Raw genomic sequence first — 21,152 nt, forward strand, 5'->3', positions numbered from 1 at the left:
AACCAATGAGCAACAGCTGGTTAAGCCTGGTCAAACATACTCTACAATTCCAGATGGAAACTGCTTTTTTCGGGCAATATCGTATTCAATATCAGGAACTGAAGGCCATCATCTCTATATAAGACAGTATGTATGTAACTACATGAGACATATCGAAGCAAAATTAGAATCTTTGATAGGAAATATATCCATAAGTGAATACATAAGAAAGACCAAAATGGATAAGAACAAAACATGGGCTTCTCAAGTTGAAATTTTTGCTATGGCACATCTTCTACAGACTGATATATACACATATACCAAAAGTGGACCAAGGTGGGCATGGCTAAAATTCTCAGGACAATTCATAGAACCAGAATTTCAACTGCATGATGGAAACATATATCTTTATCACAAAAATCTAAATCATTATGATGTAGTTTTAAGCATGACTTCAGAACCAAACAATCAACAGGGAACAGATGGCCAAAATTGTGAAAAAACAAAAGATGAAAAACTTTTATTTGACTATTTCAAGTTTCAGCAAATACAACAAAGTAGAATCGATTCTGAAAATAGAGATGCCATAGTGCACAGTACCAGAAAAAAAGAAAGAGAAAGGAAAAGAATTCAAAGAATGGACCCCAGGTACAGAGAAAAGGAAAACAAGCGAAAAAAATCATCTTTGATAAACAGACTGAAGGAAAAACTCCATAAACAACAGAAGAGGGAAAACAATGAACAGCGAATTAAAGAAAACATGGCAAAGCACAACTCAGAGACAAGAAAGAAGAATGCATGTTTACATATGCAGGTTATACGCAGAAAAAGTGAGGAAAGAGAAAAGGAGAATGCGGCAAAACGCTCCTCTATCACGAACAGACAGAGAGAAAGAAATCATAAAGTACATGTAAGACTTAATACTGAACAAAGAGAAAAGGAGAATGTGGCAAAACGCTCCTCCATCACAAACAGACAGAAAGAACGAAACCATAAAGTACATGTAAGACTTAATACTGAACAAAGAGAAAAGGAGAATGCAGCAAAACGCTCCTCCATCACAAACAGACAGAAAGAACGAAACCATAAAGTACATGTAAGACTTAATACTGAACAAAGAGAAAAGGAGAATGCGGCAAAACGCTCCTCCATCACGAACAGACAGAAAGAACGAAATCATAAACAATATTTAAGAATGCATGGTGAGCTGAAGGCAAAAGAAAATGAAAGGAAACGTTCGTCACTAGCAAATCGTGAAAACGAAAAATTACATAAACAGAATAAAAGAAAAGATTTGGATTTCAGAATCAAGGAAAAGTGTGCTAAAAAACATAAGAAAGAGGGCACTGTGGAGAATTTGATTACAAGTTTTTATAATGCAGTGAAGGAAGGTCCATCCTACATCTGTACATGTTGCTTCCAAATGTGGTATAGAGATGGTGTAAGGCTAGCTGCAAGTTTGCAGGTATCTGAAAACTTAAGATTTAAAATATTGAATTCTTTAAAAAGTTTTGATGAAAAAGAATGGATATGCCAGACCTGCTGTAGATATGTTGCTAATGACAAACTACCACCATGCTCCAAATGTAATGGGATGTGCTTTACAGATAGACCAACCGAGCTAGATTTGACAGAAGTGGAAGAAAAATTAGTATCCCTGAGGATCCCATTCATGCAGCTCCATGAGCTCCCACGAGGAAAACAAATAAGTCTTCATGGAAATGTTGTCAATGTCCCTTCAAATTTGAATCAAACAGTAGCAAAATTACCACGAGTACTTGATGAAAATTTTACAATACCCATGAAACTTAAAAGAAGACTTTCGTATAAGCATCATGTTAACTATCAAACAGTGAGACCTGAAAAAGTCATCAGAGCAGTAGAATGGTTAATGTCTAACAGTAATTTTTATAAGGAAGCGGGAATCACATTGGACCACTCTTGGAAGTGTAAAGAACTGGAATCAGATTGTACTGAGAAAGAAGAACACAAAGAAGATGACTGGAATGAGGTACCAGAAGAGGATTTACCTTGTGGTACTCTTGACACTCTTCTTCAACCTCAGGATCTTGAAACTGAGAGAGCAAAAGTTATTTCATTTGCCCCAGGTGAAGGTAATACTCCTTTAAATCTTTTCTTTGACAAAAATGCTGAAGAGATGAGTTTTCCAACCATATTTTGTGGACATGCTAGACCAGAAAACAGCCAGCGGGAAGTAAAGGTTACATACAGTGACATATGTAGATCAGAGCTACGAAATATGGATAGAAGGGTTGCTAGCCATATTCCAAACATATTTTTTAAATTTAAAAAGCTTCAAGTTAAAACTGTTTTAGACAAAGCAAACATCTGCCTTAGAAAAACAAAGAAAAATGAAAATATCTCTGCAGGGTACTTGAAACATCCTGAAAACCTTGAAAAACTCTGCAGACTGAATGAAGGATTTCGAATATTTCGCGATCTCAGAGGTTCTCCTCCATACTGGGAGAAAGCAAAAAAAGACATTTTTGCACTCATCAGGCAACTTGGCATTCCAACATGGTTTACATCATTCTCTGCAGCTGAAACTCACTGGACACATTTATTACAAATATTAGGATGGACAGTTGAGAAGAAAAGATATTCTGAAGATGATGTAAAATTGTTCAGCTTCTTTAAGAAGGCAGAACTGCTTAGAAAAGACCCAGTAACTTGTGCCAGGCATTTTGATCATCAGGTTCAAATTTTCATAAACCAAGTACTGAAGTCTTCCCTCTGCCCTGTTGGAAAAGTGACAGATTATTTTTATAAAGTTGAATTTCAAATGCGAGGTTCCCCACATATTCACATGGTGCTCTGGATAGAAAGTGCTCCAAAATTTGGAGAAAGTGAAGAAAGTGATATTGTGAATTTTATCAATTCACATGTCTCATGTGCAAAGAACAGTGAAATAGAAGAATTAGTGCAATACCAATACCACGCTCATGGCAGAACATGTAAGAAAAGGAACAAAAATGACTGCAGATTTAATTTTCCTCAGCCTCCTATGAAAGAAACATGCATCCTGAATCCATTAGATGATAGCATACCTGAAAAAGACAAAGAACAAAACAAAAAGAACTGGGAACGCATAAAGAAATGTTTAGACAACATGAAAAAAGGAAAGAATTTAACACTTGAGGAATTCCTTAATGAAATGAGACTTTCTGATGACCAATACATCAATGCAATTAGATCATCTATTAAAACTACAACAATCTTTTTGAAAAGACAATTGGATGAAATAAGGATAAATAATTATAACCCTATTCTTCTTAAAGCCTGGAGAGCCAACATGGACATTCAGTTCATCCTTGATGCATATGCATGTGTTATGTATATTGTCAGTTATATTTCAAAAGCACAAAGAGGAATGAGTACCTTGCTGTATAATGCTTGTAAAGAGGCAAGAGAGGGAAACCTGGACATCAGACAGCAAGTAAAAATGATTGGTAACAAATTCTTAAGCCATGTGGAAGTTTCTGCTCAGGAGGCTGTTTACTATATTCTTCAAATGCCTTTAAGAAAATCATCACGAGAAGTAATCTTTATCAATACTTCTCCAGAAAATGAAAGAATTATTATGTTAAAGAGTACAGAACAAATTCAAAGCCTACCAGATGAGTCAACTGACATAGAAGAAAGCAACAACATTTCCAGATATAAGGATAGACCAAAAGAGATGGAAAACATTTGTCTGGCTGATTATGTATCCCTTTATAGGACATCAACAACTGAATCAAAAACTAACAACCAACTTCAAGATTTAAGTGATAATGAAAGAGAAGAAAATGATATGGATCAAACTGAAGAAAACTGTCAAGCTAAAACAAAAAGGGTCAAATGTACATCTGTGACAAAGAGACGACAACAAGCTGTGATACGCTGTGTGGGATACAATGAAAAGAATGATCCAGAAAATTTTTACCGTGAATGCTTGTTTTTGTATCATCCATGGAGGTTAGAGAAAAGAATTATTGGACAAAGGGAAACATACTATCAGAGATTTGTTGACCTTCTTGATAGTTCAGATATCTTAGAAAAAATGCAGGAATATAATCATACATGGAGAGAATTAGATCAGGCAATGGAGGACATCAAAAAAGTCAGTGAAGATATACTGGAAGATCAGTGGAACATTGTTGCCCCATGCTCAGAAGCTTATGACAAGGAAGACATCAATGAAGGTACAAGAGAAATTTTAGAATATCCTTCCTATGATGGTTCTTTAAATGTTACATCTCCAGAAAATACTGTGAATGACTTGCAAGAAATAGTTACAAAATATATGAACGATGATGAATATTTTTCACTGGTCCAATCTTTAAACAAAGAACAGTACCTTTTTTTCATTGAAATTCTTCATCACATGAAAAGTGAAAATAAACCAGTATATGTTTTCCTAACGGGTGGGGCTGGAGTTGGCAAAACAGTAGTTGTTAAGTCCATTTACCAGGCTCTAAACCGTCACTTTAATAACCAACCTGGAAGTAATCCTGATGAGCCAAAGGTTCTGTTAGCAGCCCCAACAGGAAAAGCAGCTTTTCTTATTAATGGCAACACCATCCATAATCTGTTCCAAATACCAGCAAACCAGGGATTCTCTTATAAACCACTGAAAAGTGACCGTCTAAACACTTTAAGATGTAAATTCCAAAAGGTGAAAATGATCATCATTGATGAAATTTCAATGGTTGGAAACAGGATGTTTCAATATATTCATTTGCGTTTACAACAAATAACAGGATCATCAAAGATATTTGGGGGTATTTCTGTTTTGGCTGTGGGGGATTTATTCCAACTAAAACCTGTATTTGATGGCTGGATATTTGAGAATCTCAAGGAAGATTATGGACCACTAGCAACCAACCTGTGGACAGAAAACTTCAAGGTTTCTCAGTTAATTCAAATAATGCGTCAGAGTGAATCAAAGGAATTTGCTGCTATTCTGAATCGCATTCGTGAATGCAAATACACAGAAAAGGATATTGCTATCTTGAAAGAAAGAAAAATCAACAAAGATGAAACTCAACAAGATTATCCACTGTTAGTTCCGCACATCTTCCTAAAAAATAAAGATGTCAGAAGCTTCAATTCAAGAATATTTGCTCTTTCACATCAAGAAAAATTTACTCTTCAAGCTAATGACTATATCATAGGAGATGTTGATAAGGATATAAAAGAAAAAGTAAAGAAAAGTATACCAGAAGACACAAGTAAGACAATGGGGCTAGAGAAAACCTTAAATTTATGCAAAAATATGAGATGTGAAATTTCTGTAAACATAGATGTTGAAGATGGGTTAGCAAATGGTGCCTCTGGTTTTCTTAAGGATGTCACAAACTTTTCTATCAATTCAACACAATCTGATATACTATGGATATTATTTGACAATGACATTATAGGAAAAACCTGTAGAAAGAATGGAAGAAAATTTTATACATCAAAAATTGATAAAAAATGGACACCTGTAACAAAAGTCAAGAGAGCATTTATGGTTGGAAGGTACAAATCTGTACAAGTCATCAGGGAGCAGTTTCCACTCCGTCCAGCTGCAGCTAAAACTTGTCACAGATGTCAAGGAGATACCATGGAATCAGTTGTGGTTGATTTTAATGGAAGATGTTTTCCACACTGCCATTATGTATCCCTCAGTAGAGTCAAGAGCATAAATAACCTATTTATAAGAGAACTAAATGAAAATAAAATTCACATTGATCATTCTGTGAAACAAGAAATGCAGAGATTGGAGAGCAGCATGAAACTAGAATTTGCATGCATACCACTGGCTCAGAAGGAAAAATTAAACTTTAAAATTTATTATCAAAATGTGAGATCTTTTCACAAGCACCATGCTGATGTTCTTCAAGATGTTGCCCTTTACCAACCTGACATCATGACATTTGTGGAATCAAAACTTTGTTCAAGGGATCCTGATGAACAGTTTCAAATTCCAGACTACAGCATGCAGAGATTTGATACATGTATTCTCTCTGGAGATGGATCCAGATCACCATATGGAATTATAGTTTTCACCAGCTCAAATCTTCAATTCCAAATTAAATGCCAACAAAAATCAAAGAAAATCAATCAAGAATTTGTACAGTCTGTTATTATAAACATTGAAGATCCACAACTACCTTCCAAATGTCTACAACTGGCAGTCCTTTATTCATCACCAAAAACAATGTTTAACACTCTTCAACACTTTCTTCTTAATGAATGTATGAAAAGCAGTAAAGAAACAGACATTCTTTTAGGAGATTTCAACATAGACATTCATATGAAACCTAATCATAAGATTCTAAAACTTCTGAACTCATACAAGTATCAACAAATTGTATCCAACCCTACGACAGACAACAACTCTCTTCTGGACCATGTATACATCAAAAATGAACATATTGAGTGTGTAAAGTGTGATGTTTTACAGACATACTTTTCTGACCATTTCCCAATTATATTGACATTAATATTACAAAACAAAGAGCAAGAACAATTTTAAAGCAGTCTGTGCATATTAGTGATTAACAACGATGAACTTGCTTTAACTGTTTCAATGCTTTTGATTGTTTATTTACAAAGTCATCATGTAATAATTATTGCTATTGATGAGTATTTTTAAAGATTACAATGGTCTTAGAAAATAAATAATTTTTTAATTCAATTTCTTTTTCTTCACTTAAATTAAAAATCCAAGAATATGGTGTCAGTCAAAGGTAGCAAAATATAATACTAGCAATATTTATGAGTCCCTAGATGCTAGTTTGGTCCAGATAGGCCTTACAGTTACTTGGTAATGGACTTAATCCAAAAACTTTAATCTACTCACTCATCTGGAAAATCTAGGTCAGTTCCAGCATCCGAAGCAAGTGTGGTAGTGTCCATCCCTAGATGCATCATCCATGCAAGTTTGGTCCAGGTAGGGCTTATAGTTACTTGGGAATGGACCTGCTCCAAAAACTTTAACCTGGTCACTCATCCAGAAAATGTAGGTCAGATCCAGCATCCGAAGCAAATGTGGTAGTGTTCATCCCTAGATGCATCATCCATGCAAGTTTGGTCCAGATAGGGCTTATAGTTACTAGGGAATGGACTTGCTCCAAGAACTTTAACCTACTCACTCATCTGGAAAATGTACGTCAGATCCAGCATCCGAAGCAAGTATGGTAGTGTCCATCCCTAGATGCATCATCCATGCAAGTTTGGTCCAGGTAGGGCTTACAGTTACATGGGAATGGACTTGCTCCAAAAACTTTAACCTGGTCACTCATCCGAAAATTTAGGTCAGATCCAGCATCCGAATCAAGTGTGGTAGTGTCCATCCCTAGATGCATGATCCATGCAAGTTTGGTCCATGTAGAGCTTACAGTTACATGGGAATGGACTTGCTCCAAAAACTTTAACCTGGTCACTCATCCCGAAAATGTAGGTCAGATCTAGCATCCGAAGTAAGTGTGGTAGTGTTCATCTCTAGATGCATCATCCATGCAAGTTTGGTCCAGGTAGGGCTTATAGTTACTTGGGTATGGACTTGCTCCAAAAACTTTAACCTGGTCACTCATCTGGAAAATCTAGGTCAGATCCAGCATCCGAAGCAAGTGTGGTAGTGTTCATCCCTAGATGCATCATCCATGCAAGTTTGGTCCAGATAGGGCTTATAGTTACTAGGGAATGGACTTGCTCCAAGAACTTTAACCTACTCACTCATCTGGAAAATGTACGTCAGATCCAGCATCCGAAGCAAATATGGTAGTGTCCATCCCTAGATGCATCATCCATGCAAGTTTGGTCCAGGAAGGGCTTACAGTTACATGGGAATGGACTTGCTCCAAAAACTTTAACCTGGTCACTCATCCGAAAATTTAGGTCAGATCCAGCATCCGAATCAAGTGTGGTAGTGTCCATCCCTAGATGCATGATCCATGCAATTTTGGTCCATGTAGAGCTTACAGTTACATGGGAATGGACTTGCTCCAAAAACTTTAACCTGGTCACTCATCCGGAAAATGTAGGTCAGATCCAGCATCCGAAGCAAGTGTGGTAGTGTTCATCTCTAGATGCATCATCCATGCAAGTTTGGTCCAGATAGGGCTTATAGTTACTTGGGTATGGACTTGCTCCAAAAACTTTAACCTGGTCACTCATCTGGAAAATCTAGGTCAGATCCAGCATCCGAAGCAAGTGTGGTAGTGTCCATCCCTAGATGCATCATCCATGCAAGTTTGGTCCAGGTAGGGCTTATAGTTACTTGGGAATGGACTTACTCCAAAAACTTTAACCTGGTCACTCATCTGGAAAATCTAGGTCAGATCCAGCATCCGAAGCAAGTGTGGTAGTGTCCATCCCTAGATGCATCATCCATGCAAGTTTGGTCAATGTAGGGTTTATAGTTACTTGGGAATGGACCTGCTCCAAAAACTTTAACCTGGTCACTCAACTGGAAAATCTAGGTCAGATCCAGCATCCGAAGCAAGTGTGGTAGTGTCCATCCCTAGATGCATCATCAATGCAAGTTTGGTCCAGGTAGGGCTTATAGTTACTTGGGAATGGACTTGCTCCAAAAACTTTAACCTGGTCACTCATCTGGAAAATCTAGGTCAGATCCAGCATCCGAAGCAAGTGTGGTAGTGTTCATCCCTAGATGCATCATCCATGCAAGTTTGGTCAATGTAGGGTTTATAGTTACTTGGGAATGGACCTGCTGCAAAAACTTTAACCTGGTCACTCAACTGGAAAATCTAGGTCAGATCCAGCATCCGAAGCAAGTGTGGTAGTGTCCATCCCTAGATGCATGATCCATGCAAGTTTGGTCCAGGTAGGGCTTATAGTTACTTGGGAATGGACTTGCTCCAAAAACTTTAACCTGGTCACTCATCTGGAAAATCTAGGTCAGATCCAGCATCCGAAGCAAGTGTGGTAGTGTTCATCCCTAGATGCATCATCCATATAAGTTTGGTCAATGTAGGGTTTATAGTTACTTGGGAATGGACCTGCTCCAAAAACTTTAACCTGGTCACTCAACTGGAAAATCTAGGTCAGATCCAGCATCCGAAGCAAGTGTGGTAGTGTCCATCCCTAGATGCATGATCCATGCAAGTTTGGTCCAGGTAGGGCTTATAGTTACTTGGGAATGGACTTGCTCCAAAAACTTTAACCTGGTCACTTATCTGGAAAATCTAGGTCAGATCCAGCATCCGAAGCAAGTGTGGTAGTGTTCATCTCTAGATGCATCATCCATATAAGTTTGGTCAACGTAGGGTTTATAGTTACTTGGGAATGGACCTGCTCCAAAAACTTTAACCTGGTCACTCAACTGGAAAATCTATGTCAGATCCAGCATCCGAAGCAAGTGTGGTAGTGTCCATCCCTAGATGCATCATCCATGCAAGTTTGGTCCAGGTAGGGCTTATAGTTACTTGGGAATGGACTTGCTCCTAAAACTTTAACCGGGACGCCGACGCTAACGCCGACGCCGACACCGACGCCGACGCCGACGCCGGGGGTATAGCATAAGCTCATCTCGACTTCGTCGAGGTGAGCTAAAAATTAATCAAATTTACATCTACACAGTACTTTTGTAATGTTCTTAAAAAAAACAGGTCTACTCTCCTACCACGAAAAGGCCAAAAATCTGGCATTATCAAGCAATATTTCACAAGTTTTGTTTCCCTTCAAAAAAATCAAATCAGGTGTTTAAGAGAGGAAAACCTACCCCTCTTTTTGCCTTTCTTGGTTTTCAGTGCTGGAGCACAGTTCTGTATGATAGCTTCATCAGAACATTCAGTTTGTGTGTTTGTATTACAGGTGCAGTAGTTAAACTGGGTCTCTGCCTCCAAATCTTCAGGACAGAATCCTGTATACAGTGAATCCTCCATTGCCTCGTCAATCCTAGGATGAAAAAGGGAGTTAAATACTGAAGTTTGTTCCCTTTATCAAATATGACAGAGTTATTCTTTGATAATACAGTATCCATGGAAAAAAGTTCTTGATGACCAGTCATTCATCTTATGTGCAGCCAAAAATTTCAGTGAATATATTTTAGTAGTTTAAAACAAGAGCAGTTACCTCCAGCTTCTAGAGTACTCTGTGGCTTGTTTTGATTTTTTCTTTGGACTGTACATAGTTCCATCTCTCATTATTTTATCATTATTCTTGTCATCATCCCAAACACCACAAAGTCCTGCATAATAAAGAGGATTTATTGTGTTAAAAAGTTATTGCTGTGTCATCTGTAAAGCTTATTTATAAAAGTATCAACTCCTTAATTCTCAGCATGGTTTGATATCAAATACTACTCCCACATCATTTTCATGCTTAAGTTTAAGTAATTCTACCAAAATAGTAGATATACATTAAGGTTAAGTAAGATGTGTCTTTACCTTCTGTTTGTTGATAATCAGCTGGAGAAGCTTTGAGCCAGACATTGATGAACTGTGGTCTCTTTCCTTTACCATTGGCAACCACCACTATGGCACCATGAGGCAAGTGAACCTACAGATATAGAATCATAAATAACAAGGCCATCAATGTAAATTATTTCACTGTTCATTTATTAACAGCAAATAGAAGTCTTATTATAACATTTTCTTTCTGACCAACTCTAATTCTAAATTTGCTGCATTAAAGGTGATATAAAATCTAATTACTGATGAGGAAATCATTTGTAAAGATACTTTCATTTCATATACACCTGATATTAAGAATCTTAACATTGGGTATCTGATATAAACACCCTGCTTACTTCATATTTCTTTCCTCCTCCATAGGACAAGACTTTGGTCCCCTTTGTAAGCTGACCATTGAGATACAGTGTGATCTTTATGGGTTTGTATTTCCCTGTGGTTGTCACAGTAGGACCACATCTATCAATCACTATAACATCATCACCTGATCTGACAGCCACTGCACAATTACAGGTGGCACGTCCCCGATTACATTTACGATAGAAGGTACGGACCTAAAATACAAATGTCCCTCAAAGATGAACTTAGCAAATAGATTAATGCAATGCACTTTTTTTGGTCTTGTAATGACTTTACTTATTTATTTAACATGACAAAACATACAGAGATTAAAATCTTTTAGAGTATTTCTTTCAGAAAGAACACAATGTCACAGAATGAAGATTAGGACTTTTTTAGAGAAGTAAACTTATAGACTTTTCTTCAATGAAGTTCAAATCAGTGACTATATAATAAAAGAACTTACTTCATATGGAAGGGTTTTGTGTCTGTATAAAATGAACTCTCCTTCCAAGAAATTATTGTAGTGCCTGCAATGACAATTCAGTTGAAATTACAGACATCATATATTCATGGACATCAATGATGAATGCTTGACATATTTATCAAATAAAGTTGCATAAGGGTTATTTTACCATTTATCAAAAGAGGTCATGTGAGGATCATTGATAGATTTACACACAGCACTCTTGTCCCCATCCTTCACCTTCACCTAGGGAGAAAAATCCTCAAATTTTATTTCTTAGCAATAAAAAACTTTGAAATTAGCTGAAATGTTAGATATTTTATTCAAAATTTGAATTCTTCTGCAATGCATATTCAACAGTTTAATGAATCAGTTATTAGATAAATAATGTACTCTCAACAGTCAACAGCATGAGAAATGAACCCTTTTGTAAAACGTTTCATTAGACTTTTCATTACCAATACTCATAAATTCTTGTTGTGGTATGCATATAGCAATACAAAATTTAGTATGGTAACAAATTCTGACAACAAAGCTATCCTTTTACAATATTTAATGTTCCTGCTTACTTTGACAAGGCTGGTATTAGCGGTGTAGTTGACACTGCCCTGACAGCTGACCTCTGACACGATAGACAGAGTCCTCGTTTTGTCTTTGTCATAGAGGAGGTCAATGGAAGCAAACACTGGAATAACTGTGATCCTCTCCCAGGTCCTCATTGTGATCATGTTACCACAGAATGGAGTGGTCACTTCATTGGAGACACTGAAAACAACCATCGTCGTCAGTAATGATACAGACAAAGTAAAATGTATGAAATCATTGTCAAGAAGAGAAAATATAAACATAGAAAATAAGTCTACTGATAAAATAATTAGCTTCAGAAATTAAACACATAACATTGAGATAAAAATTGAATTTGCAAAGTTCAGAAATGAGATGGGATGAAATCTAAGATCACTTGTGGATGTACAAACGTAGTTGTATTCCTACCTGTATCCAATCACAGCCTGATTTAGCCTGTTGGAGTTAGGACAGAGTTGTTCTATCTCAGAGAATTGCGTGTTAACTTTGACATAACAGGAGTTATTGGCCCTGTCTTCAGGTCGACACAGTAACCTAGGTGGCACTGTCAGTCGAATATTGACATCGCCTGGCAGACCTCCTTCTACAACTGTTATCTCCTTTGTGACAACCTGCAATAAATATTGCAAAACTCAGAACTTGTGTGGGAGTTTACAGTTACCCATCCATAATTCTTCAAGCCATTCAATTGAAAAAAAAATCCATCCACTTCAATTAAAAATAATCCCATGGTAAACAAATGTAGAATCTCCTTGTGTCTTCGTTAACAAGAATGCAGATTATGATTAGAAATAGCAACTTTAATCCAAGATTACCTGGACTTCAGCAGTGATGATGTTACTTTTACGTGCAGGTCCCTCTGTAGTTGCACAACTGTATACATAACAAGGTGTCACCATGCAATATGTCTGCAACAGAAATACATGCAAGTTATAAAATAAATTCTACATGAAGCTTAATTTAATTATAGATCAGATATCAGTAAATTTCTGTAAGCATTGTCAGTGAACTAGCTGACTTGCAAATAAATTAGAGAGATGCAACTCATTGACATGCAACTCAACTAGAGAGAAATACAAGTTTCATCATGACACCTGGATTTTATTTCATCTGTGCACACTTAATGTAACTGTGTGTATTTGAGACCATACTTTACCTTAACTCCATAGCCTCCTTCACCATACTCTGATTCTGACATGATGTACTTCTCAGCCTTGCCATCTACCAGACCTACATCCTTAACCTTTTTGTCATCCACAAAGAACTGAACTTTGTATGCAACATCTCCCCGAGGCAAGCGTTCAAACTTGCACTGAAATTGGGCCTCTGTATCGTTCTCACTGTAGGATGCAGAAAGCTCTGGAGCACTGGTCAGTTCAGGAATGTCTATAAATCAGGTGTCAGATATGTTTAATTCAAATGTTAAAATTTCAGAATATCACAATTTTTTTTTTATTTGAATTCATTATTTCCTCAACGTTTGCTTGAGGATATTTTAAAATTGTCATCTTTTTAATATCTAAAAATCAGAAACAATTCAACCACATTTCAACTTCTTCAAAATTTTTGTTAGCATAAAATGAACAGAGCTCGAGAAATTTCACTCACATCAGTTTATTTTACTGTTTTTTTAATCTTATTTATGGTTAACCTTTATATTTTGTATTTCTTGATGTAAAGTAAAACCTGTTTTCTTTAGTGCCTTACCAATAACAAATCCTATAGCTGTAATGATTCTGGTCTCAGCCTTCACTAAGGTAGTACTTCCCACTTCACATTTAGATGCCACTCGTCTCCCTCCAGGCACCGGCCCACCAAGTCTGAATCCATGTAATTTAGTTCCCTTAACTGTCCTCTTGACTGGTGCCCTTGTCCTTCCCACACTTACTCCATCCATGAAACACTCCAAACCATAGCTGAGTCCCCACGAAAACTCAAAATCAAAATAAACATTAATTTTTCTAAAGACTGTAACCACCGTCCATTCAAAACTTTCAGTACTTAACGTCAGGTACATGCGACCTCCTCTGAGGTACAGAGAAACCCCTCTGTAGCCTGGCAAATCTCCACCAGACGAGAAGATGTAAGAATCGTCTATCATAGAAGACACTTTCAGTGAGAATTTGTAGGAAAATCCAAACTGCAGACAGAGCTCTGGATTCCTTAGACAACTGTTCTGGTCATTATCTTCTATGTAGGACTGTCCATCAAACCTTAATGCTAACCCTCCTTTCCATCCATCCACCAACAATGGTACAATTCTTCCCACCGTGAAGTTACCAAGGGAGGTAAGTAACACATTGTTGATAATGGAGATGTATGTAATTCTCAAAGCAGTGATAGCAGTGGCTGAAAATATAGAGCAACAGATGTGCTTATGAAAAACTTTTATTTGTGAACTGTAAATGCCTGAAAAACTTAAAAATTAAGAAATTACTCAACTCCAAATGAAACCTTCACCATTATTGTAGTAGAAGTAGGACATTCTCAAAAGACAAAGAAGAGAACAAAAATAAGCTTACTTTCTATCCTTGTCCACGTGGTTCCGTTTATGTCAGGCATACAGACGTATCTATTATCCTGATCAAACACAGCCCCAGCAGAGTAACACTGGCCACCAATCTTACAGGTATCATTCTACAATAGAAAATCTAACAGCACTGATATACATGTAATTCTACATTAGAAAGTCTAACAGGTGCCATTCCATAATAAACAATCTAACAGATAATATGCATCTTCTTCAGATGAATATACAATATTACAAGTTATTTCACATACAGAATCTTTCAGGTATCATTTAATAATATACAACTTGCATATGTATGCATCATTTGACAATAGACAAATACTAACCGATACTCTCTAAATTTAGTTATAAATGGAATATGCATTATGACAATAGGAAGATGACTTTTTGAATTTCTTTTCTTGTTTAAATTTGGCTTACTCTTACCCTGTCAACACAGACCAGAGTGTCCTCATCACAATGCGTACAGAAAGAGTCATACACAACATATCTGATGGGTTTACTCTGTCTCTCTCCACCATAGCTCACAGTTATGTTGGCTGTCCTGGGTGTCAACATTTCACAAACAACTGACTCTGAGCTCAGGTACGTTGCTGGTCTCCCAGGCTAACAGTTTTAAAAAAGATACTAGTGAATCAAAACACCAACAAATTGAACATTTTTTTTCACCAAAATTTTTACATAATAAGGACAACAAGAGATAAAAAAATTCTTAAAGTGATTTTGAATAATTGACATGCAGGAATTTGTGCTCTAATCCATTTCAATCTTAGCAGCACAAACTATATGTATCAATAAAGTTTTAAAGACATTAGGTCTAAAAAGGCATAATAAAACAACAAAACAATTCACAGCTTACCCCATTAAAATAGTGGCAGACAAGAGAGTCATTATTCTGGAAATTTTCTCCAATCAGGAAGATCCTCTTACACTGGTCTCCATCCTCACTCTCCCTAATGTCACACAACTGACCATTCAGAATGTCTGTTACATTGGGGGGTATTGTGATGTCTACAGAGCAATCTATATCACCAAAGCCTGGGTCACACTGACACTGACCTACAGAGAATATCACACACAATAGATGAAATTTAACTCATTAAACAACAATACTAATTATAAAAGTATACTGTAAACACATATATACTATATATTTTAGCACACAAAATATTTAGTGCAATTGTCCTCTTCAACTGATCAGAGAAATCATGAATTAGCGCAGTAAATGTTTAACAACATTTTATCATACATTAGTGTGTACATAAATTAGCGGATAAGAAGCAGCGCAAAATTCTCTAAAATATGATTACTGCTAAATAAGTAATTTTACAATATATAATTACATGTATATACACACAGAACAAATGAACCTTGGCAAACACTTCTATGTAAGAAATGAATTATTCATGGCTTTGTAATTTACAATAAACAATTATAAATAAATTTGTATCAGTTGATAGAATCTTTTATTACTAAAATGTCCAGTAAGAATCAGATTCTACAATAGATGAACAAATGTCAAGTACATGTATTATCAAATGGTATGACAATAACTTCTAGATGTTAGACATGACTCATAACATTATATGTACCTTTAACACATGTTCCCTTGCCACTACACTCATTTATACAGTAATTATCCACTACAGCTTCCTCAGGGACAGGTTGTCCTCCTACCATCACCCACAGGTTTACATTTGTTACTATCTCTGTTATACACTTTATCTTGATGCTCTCCAAAGCCTCAAATTCCCAAGATGTATCTCCAGTAAGCTGTATCAGAAAAATAAGTTAAACTCAGTACTGATCATACTGAAAGGGCATAAATCTAGTCATATTTCAACAGAAATAAGGATACAATTGAATCGAAAGTAATACATGATTAAGAATTCTCTGATATCATATCACATGTAGATTATCTATGTAATCAAAAATGAAAGAATGAATAGAGACAATACAGGTATTAATGAAGTGCTATCAGGTAGTACACTTTGTTTTCAGAGAAAAAAAAATCATCAAATTCTACTAATGTTGTAAATCTTAAAGACCTGCTTCTTATTTGCTGAAAGCTTGAATAGTAAATGTTAAAAAGAACAAAAGAAGGAGAAAACTCACTCCAATGTCTTCCATACAGGATTCCACAGAAAGTTCCAGGCCTATGGCTGCAGATAGGCCTGTCTTATTGTTACAGGAAAAACCAATCTTGGTGTTTAAAACAAAATTTAAACAGTGCTGGTAAGCCATGGATGCATTCATACCATTCCTGGGCCAAACAATTTCCTGAAATAATTTGGTTTAATCTTTCAAATTTACACTTAAAACATAAAAAAACTCAAAAAGTCAGAAACAAACTGGAGCTTCCTTTAGAATAAATGTTCTGTATATAATAACACATGGAAAACATTTATGCACTAGCAGAAATAATGCAATGAAAGCTATTTGAAGTTTCTCACTGGTGTTGTATAGTTAACATCATATTCAAACACAATCTGGGGTTGCAAGGTGATGCACTTCTTGGGAGCCATTGCAAATTTCAAGACTTCATCTGTGATGTCTTTGCCTTCAGAGATTAAAATGAAATTGTAAAACAATTACAGAAAAAGTAAAATCATGAATGATAATTTTATTATATAGAAATTTGTGCCAAAGAAAATATGAATGATAAAGTTCTACACCGTCATAAGAGCTATTAAGTACTTGATCTTTCTACAATCATACATTTATTTTCTCTTCAAGTCCATACCTCTGAGTTTTGTCTGCTGACAAGTGAAGTCTGTAGACAATTTAGAACAGGTGAAGTTATTGACAGGGTCACAGTAAAACATCTCTGGTGTCCTTACATCAGAAGTCAAGTCTGGACAGAATCCATTGAATAGAGTGTCTTCAGGGCTAAAAATAGTCAAATCTTGAGTTCCTAAGTCTGTTTTTGGTATCTCATGACCATTGAATATTCTAATACATGTATATAATTGTATTTCCTTAGAGTTTTTGTAAAATGGGCACTCATTTTATAAAAGATTTGAAAATTTGACTAAATTTTGAGGGCATGTCATGATACTATCATGAAACAAAGAACTGTTCTTACTCGACTCGCCAGCTGATGGAGAAGGCATTGGGGCGTTTTTGGTTAGTTTTTACTACAGTACCATCAGGTTTCATTAGATCATTGTCTTTTCTATTGTCCAAGGTCCCACACAGTCCTAGATAAATCAATCAAAAAGGAATACATATAACATATGGCATGGATTTAATATCAACATCAATACAATTAAAAAGTTATTCCTGTATATACAGAAACAAGTGAGAATTTTAGGTCATCAGTTTGATTGATCATTGTTTTATTAGCTGCAATAATGTAGCCCTCTCCGATTTTTTTTTTTTTTTTTTTTTGGGAGAGGGCTACAACTCCATAGGATCTCCGTAATGGTGCAAGTGCGGGAGTGATTCACTACCGCACCGATTTCGGCTCAAATTATCAGTAAGTGGGTATTTTATTAACATATGTTACCTGAACTCATAAAATGTAGTTATGCAAGACATGAATTGATCCAAAAATATACAGAACAATCCGTATATCGGTTATTTTTCATGTATGTCAACATCACAACTTGAATTTATCCGCCATGTTTACTGACCTTGATCGATTTTATTTTGGGACAACCAATGAGAATTCGGGATCTAGGGGAGCGGATCATTTAGGATTTCCCATATTTTAAGCATAAATATCACTGTATATGAAAAAATATCCCATGGAATGCTTTTATTTATCGATGTTTAGTGATATCATACAACACAAACATTTATCAACACCGATATTTACTTTATCAAGTGATTCTAAATTTCAAGCGCAAGTCTCAGTACATCACGCGAGAACTGTCATGGCTGCTGAGGAGAACAACTGGTAAACACACAGATTTATTTTACATGGTTTTCGCGTATAAAGGGCTATGATGTTGACAGTGAATAAAAATTCTGTCTCATTGGAAGTAAGTTGAATGCAAAAACAATTTATTTTGCCTGCAGTCGTCCGTATCTAAAAAATATATTTGCACCATTACGGAGATGCAGTGGAATTGTAGTCCTCACCTGAAAATATCCTATTTAAAAAAATCGGGGAGGGCTACATTATTGCAGCTATTGTTTTATATACTCTAATTAACTACAGATTTTTATTTCAGATTTAGCATCAGTCACACCTTCTGTTCGGTTGAAGTCCATAGGCGAGGCATGGAGCCAAACATTCAGAAATTGACTTGTTCTTCTCTTGCCATTCTTAACAACCACATAGGTTCCTGAGGGCATATAAATCTAAATACAAAACAAAAGGATCAGTGCTAAATTCACACAAATGACAACCCATGTCATGGAGTGAATTTTGGGATTTCTCCTTTGTGGATGGAATGCATATTTCTTACTTTAAAAATGAAGTAAGACAAAACTTCTTAAGAACTTATTCCCTATGAGCACATTTTCAGTTTCTCACCCTGTATTCCTGTCCTGTCTGGTAGACTCTGAATCCTGGAGTTAGCTCCCCATTAACATAAGATCTGATCTGAATAGGTTTGGTGGTGACCTTTCCACCTTTGACCTGGCTACACCTGTCAATCACTATGACATCATCATCCACCTTGACAGCTACAGCACAGTTGCAGGAGGCCTTTCCATTACAATTTTTGTAGAAAGTTCGTACCTAAAAAAAAGGACAGAAATACCAATGTATGACAGAGAATTTCAAACATCAAATGTTTACTCTTTCGCAAAGTTAAACTTCTTAAAAATGTCTTTAGCTTATATTACCTCATAATGACTTGTAGTGTGTCTGTACAGCACAAATTCACCTTCATAAAAGTTGTTATATTTCCTGTAAAGTAAAATTATGACATCTTGCTTTACACATGCATAGATTTTTCCAATGGCAAAAAAAAGATATCAAATTTCATTTTATATTTCAAATGACATATTGTGAAAGAAACATCATGAAAGAATTTACCTTCCATCTAGTGTTCTCATATGTGGATCATTGATAGAACTGCACAGGTGAGATTCATGTCTGTCCATAACTTTTACCTGTATGAGAATAATATTTGTCACAGTAATGTTCAATGGTTTATGAGAAGCAACTGACACAAGAAAATTCAACTAGAGGAGAGAAGTTCTGGATCTCTCTCTCAAAAAAGGCACAAATTCCATGTTTTCTCTAATAAAATCTAATGTATTAGCAATATATTATTGACCTATTGAACCTTGATCTCTTAAAGTACAGTATCATTTGGTTAATCTTGATAGCTTTCATCTAAGAAATATTTTACATAGTAACCAAATTGTCTAAATCTCCAGGATTTTTTTAGCTCATTTTTTTCTTTAAGATCAAGTGACAAATACCTTTATATTTGCTGTCATATTGTTTCTACTTGTCATATTGCCATCCCTGACAAAGGAGACTAGAGTTAACTCCCTCTCTTGGTCCCCATCCTTCAGCATGTCCATGTTAGCCAGTACAGGGATCACAAGTCTGTTCCTCCAGTTATTCCTTGTTATCCTCAGTCCCTCCTTTTCTGAATCCCTCACTATTAAGATCTGCGTCACACCTTTGTCCTCACATTTCAACTCCTTGTCTCCTCTGACTTCTGGTCTCACCACGACCTCACAGTCATCCGCGGAACAGAAGATAAAGGGAGGAAACTCCAACTCAATTTCAATGTTGGAGGATTCACCTCCCTCAACAACTTCAATATCTCTTTCAACAATCTGGAAACATCAAACAAATTGTTAACTGCTGTTTTAATGATACCAATCAAATTGCAACAAAATCACTGATAGTACTGGATTAGTTCTGGCTAAACTTATTTGTAATCACAAAGTTCCCCGGACAGATTCTGGTTATAGTACGTGTATATCAGCTCTAAAACAAGTGAAAATATAATGTCCTTCTCCCCCTAAATCTGTAATTGTTTTACTTCATTGTAACACTGTACCTACACCAGAAATCACTACTTGTATGTCAAACAATCAATAGTATGGTCTCTTTCCTTACTTTGACAGCCAAAGTGATGGGTTTGCTATTCAGGATAGGGCTGGTTGTGTTCTCACAGTCATTGATAAAACATGCCTTTACTCCACACTCCACCTACAAAATGAGACATTAAGCTTTTAACCATAGTATTTATTTAGCTGCTACATGTATTAAAATTTTTATAAAATCATGATAATGATGTATGAAAAAGGCAGCTATCATTAAATATTATACATTACACATAATATGAATGAAAATGAATATCTAATGTAATTTTAAGCTTCATATAATCTTTCTGAAAAACAACAGAATAAAATCCATTACTAAATATACATGTATTAAGGAAATAACTAGTGTCTCTCACAACTGCAGCCTACCTTGGAGCCATAGGTGAAATTAGCTAAGTCTTGGTATGATATGTCAGATGTAAACTTCCTGTCATCTGTTCTGTTGACCTCTGACATCATCCTCTCCTTTCCATCAACAGTCCAGACAACAAATGACTGGGTAGCATTCTCCATCCTGACCATTCCCTCACATCTGAACAAGAACTGACCAGTGGTCTGGTTGTAAGATGTGGACAGCACAGGTTGGTCTCGGACAAGAGGATGATCTGCACATAAAGAAGAATTCTACAGATCTACATGTAGATATTTTAGTTCAATTTGTTCATTTTAAACTTGTAGATGAAGTATATTGTATTTTCTATTAAATCAGCTTAGATTCATACATCTATCTCTCCAAGAAAACAGAACTATCAAGGCAAAAAACATTTGCATGTAATTAACATATTAATACAAGTTAACAGGGTACTGC

At 36.0% G+C, this 21,152-nt stretch overlaps 1 protein-coding gene across 1 annotated transcript in view; it reads right to left on the minus strand.

The window, feature by feature from the left end:
- The window catches only part of LOC133181194 (uncharacterized), a 113,385-nt gene that overhangs the window by 43,652 nt on the left and 48,581 nt on the right, over positions 1–21,152 (minus strand). The window contains exons 55-80 of the mRNA XM_061315732.1: positions 20,714–20,949; positions 20,358–20,450; positions 19,706–20,071; positions 19,314–19,390; positions 19,121–19,184; positions 18,807–19,013; positions 18,520–18,631; positions 17,409–17,523; positions 17,067–17,212; positions 16,777–16,883; positions 16,439–16,603; positions 15,916–16,096; positions 15,183–15,382; positions 14,750–14,929; positions 14,316–14,430; positions 13,501–14,142; positions 12,950–13,179; positions 12,609–12,701; positions 12,202–12,404; positions 11,778–11,973; positions 11,378–11,454; positions 11,209–11,272; positions 10,742–10,957; positions 10,380–10,491; positions 10,066–10,180; positions 9,713–9,888 (exon numbers count right to left, since the gene is read on the minus strand). Of these exons, the coding sequence (XP_061171716.1) occupies positions 9,713–9,888; positions 10,066–10,180; positions 10,380–10,491; positions 10,742–10,957; positions 11,209–11,272; positions 11,378–11,454; positions 11,778–11,973; positions 12,202–12,404; positions 12,609–12,701; positions 12,950–13,179; positions 13,501–14,142; positions 14,316–14,430; positions 14,750–14,929; positions 15,183–15,382; positions 15,916–16,096; positions 16,439–16,603; positions 16,777–16,883; positions 17,067–17,212; positions 17,409–17,523; positions 18,520–18,631; positions 18,807–19,013; positions 19,121–19,184; positions 19,314–19,390; positions 19,706–20,071; positions 20,358–20,450; positions 20,714–20,949 (4,488 nt within the window). The remainder of the gene's footprint in view (positions 1–9,712; positions 9,889–10,065; positions 10,181–10,379; positions 10,492–10,741; positions 10,958–11,208; positions 11,273–11,377; positions 11,455–11,777; positions 11,974–12,201; positions 12,405–12,608; positions 12,702–12,949; positions 13,180–13,500; positions 14,143–14,315; positions 14,431–14,749; positions 14,930–15,182; positions 15,383–15,915; positions 16,097–16,438; positions 16,604–16,776; positions 16,884–17,066; positions 17,213–17,408; positions 17,524–18,519; positions 18,632–18,806; positions 19,014–19,120; positions 19,185–19,313; positions 19,391–19,705; positions 20,072–20,357; positions 20,451–20,713; positions 20,950–21,152) is intronic.

This window comes from Saccostrea echinata, unplaced genomic scaffold, assembly GCF_033153115.1.
Source record: "Saccostrea echinata isolate AGI-Se365-2 ecotype Australia unplaced genomic scaffold, CSIRO_AGI_Sech_v1 ptg000008l, whole genome shotgun sequence".
NCBI classification, from domain to species: Eukaryota; Metazoa; Mollusca; class Bivalvia; order Ostreida; family Ostreidae; genus Saccostrea; species Saccostrea echinata.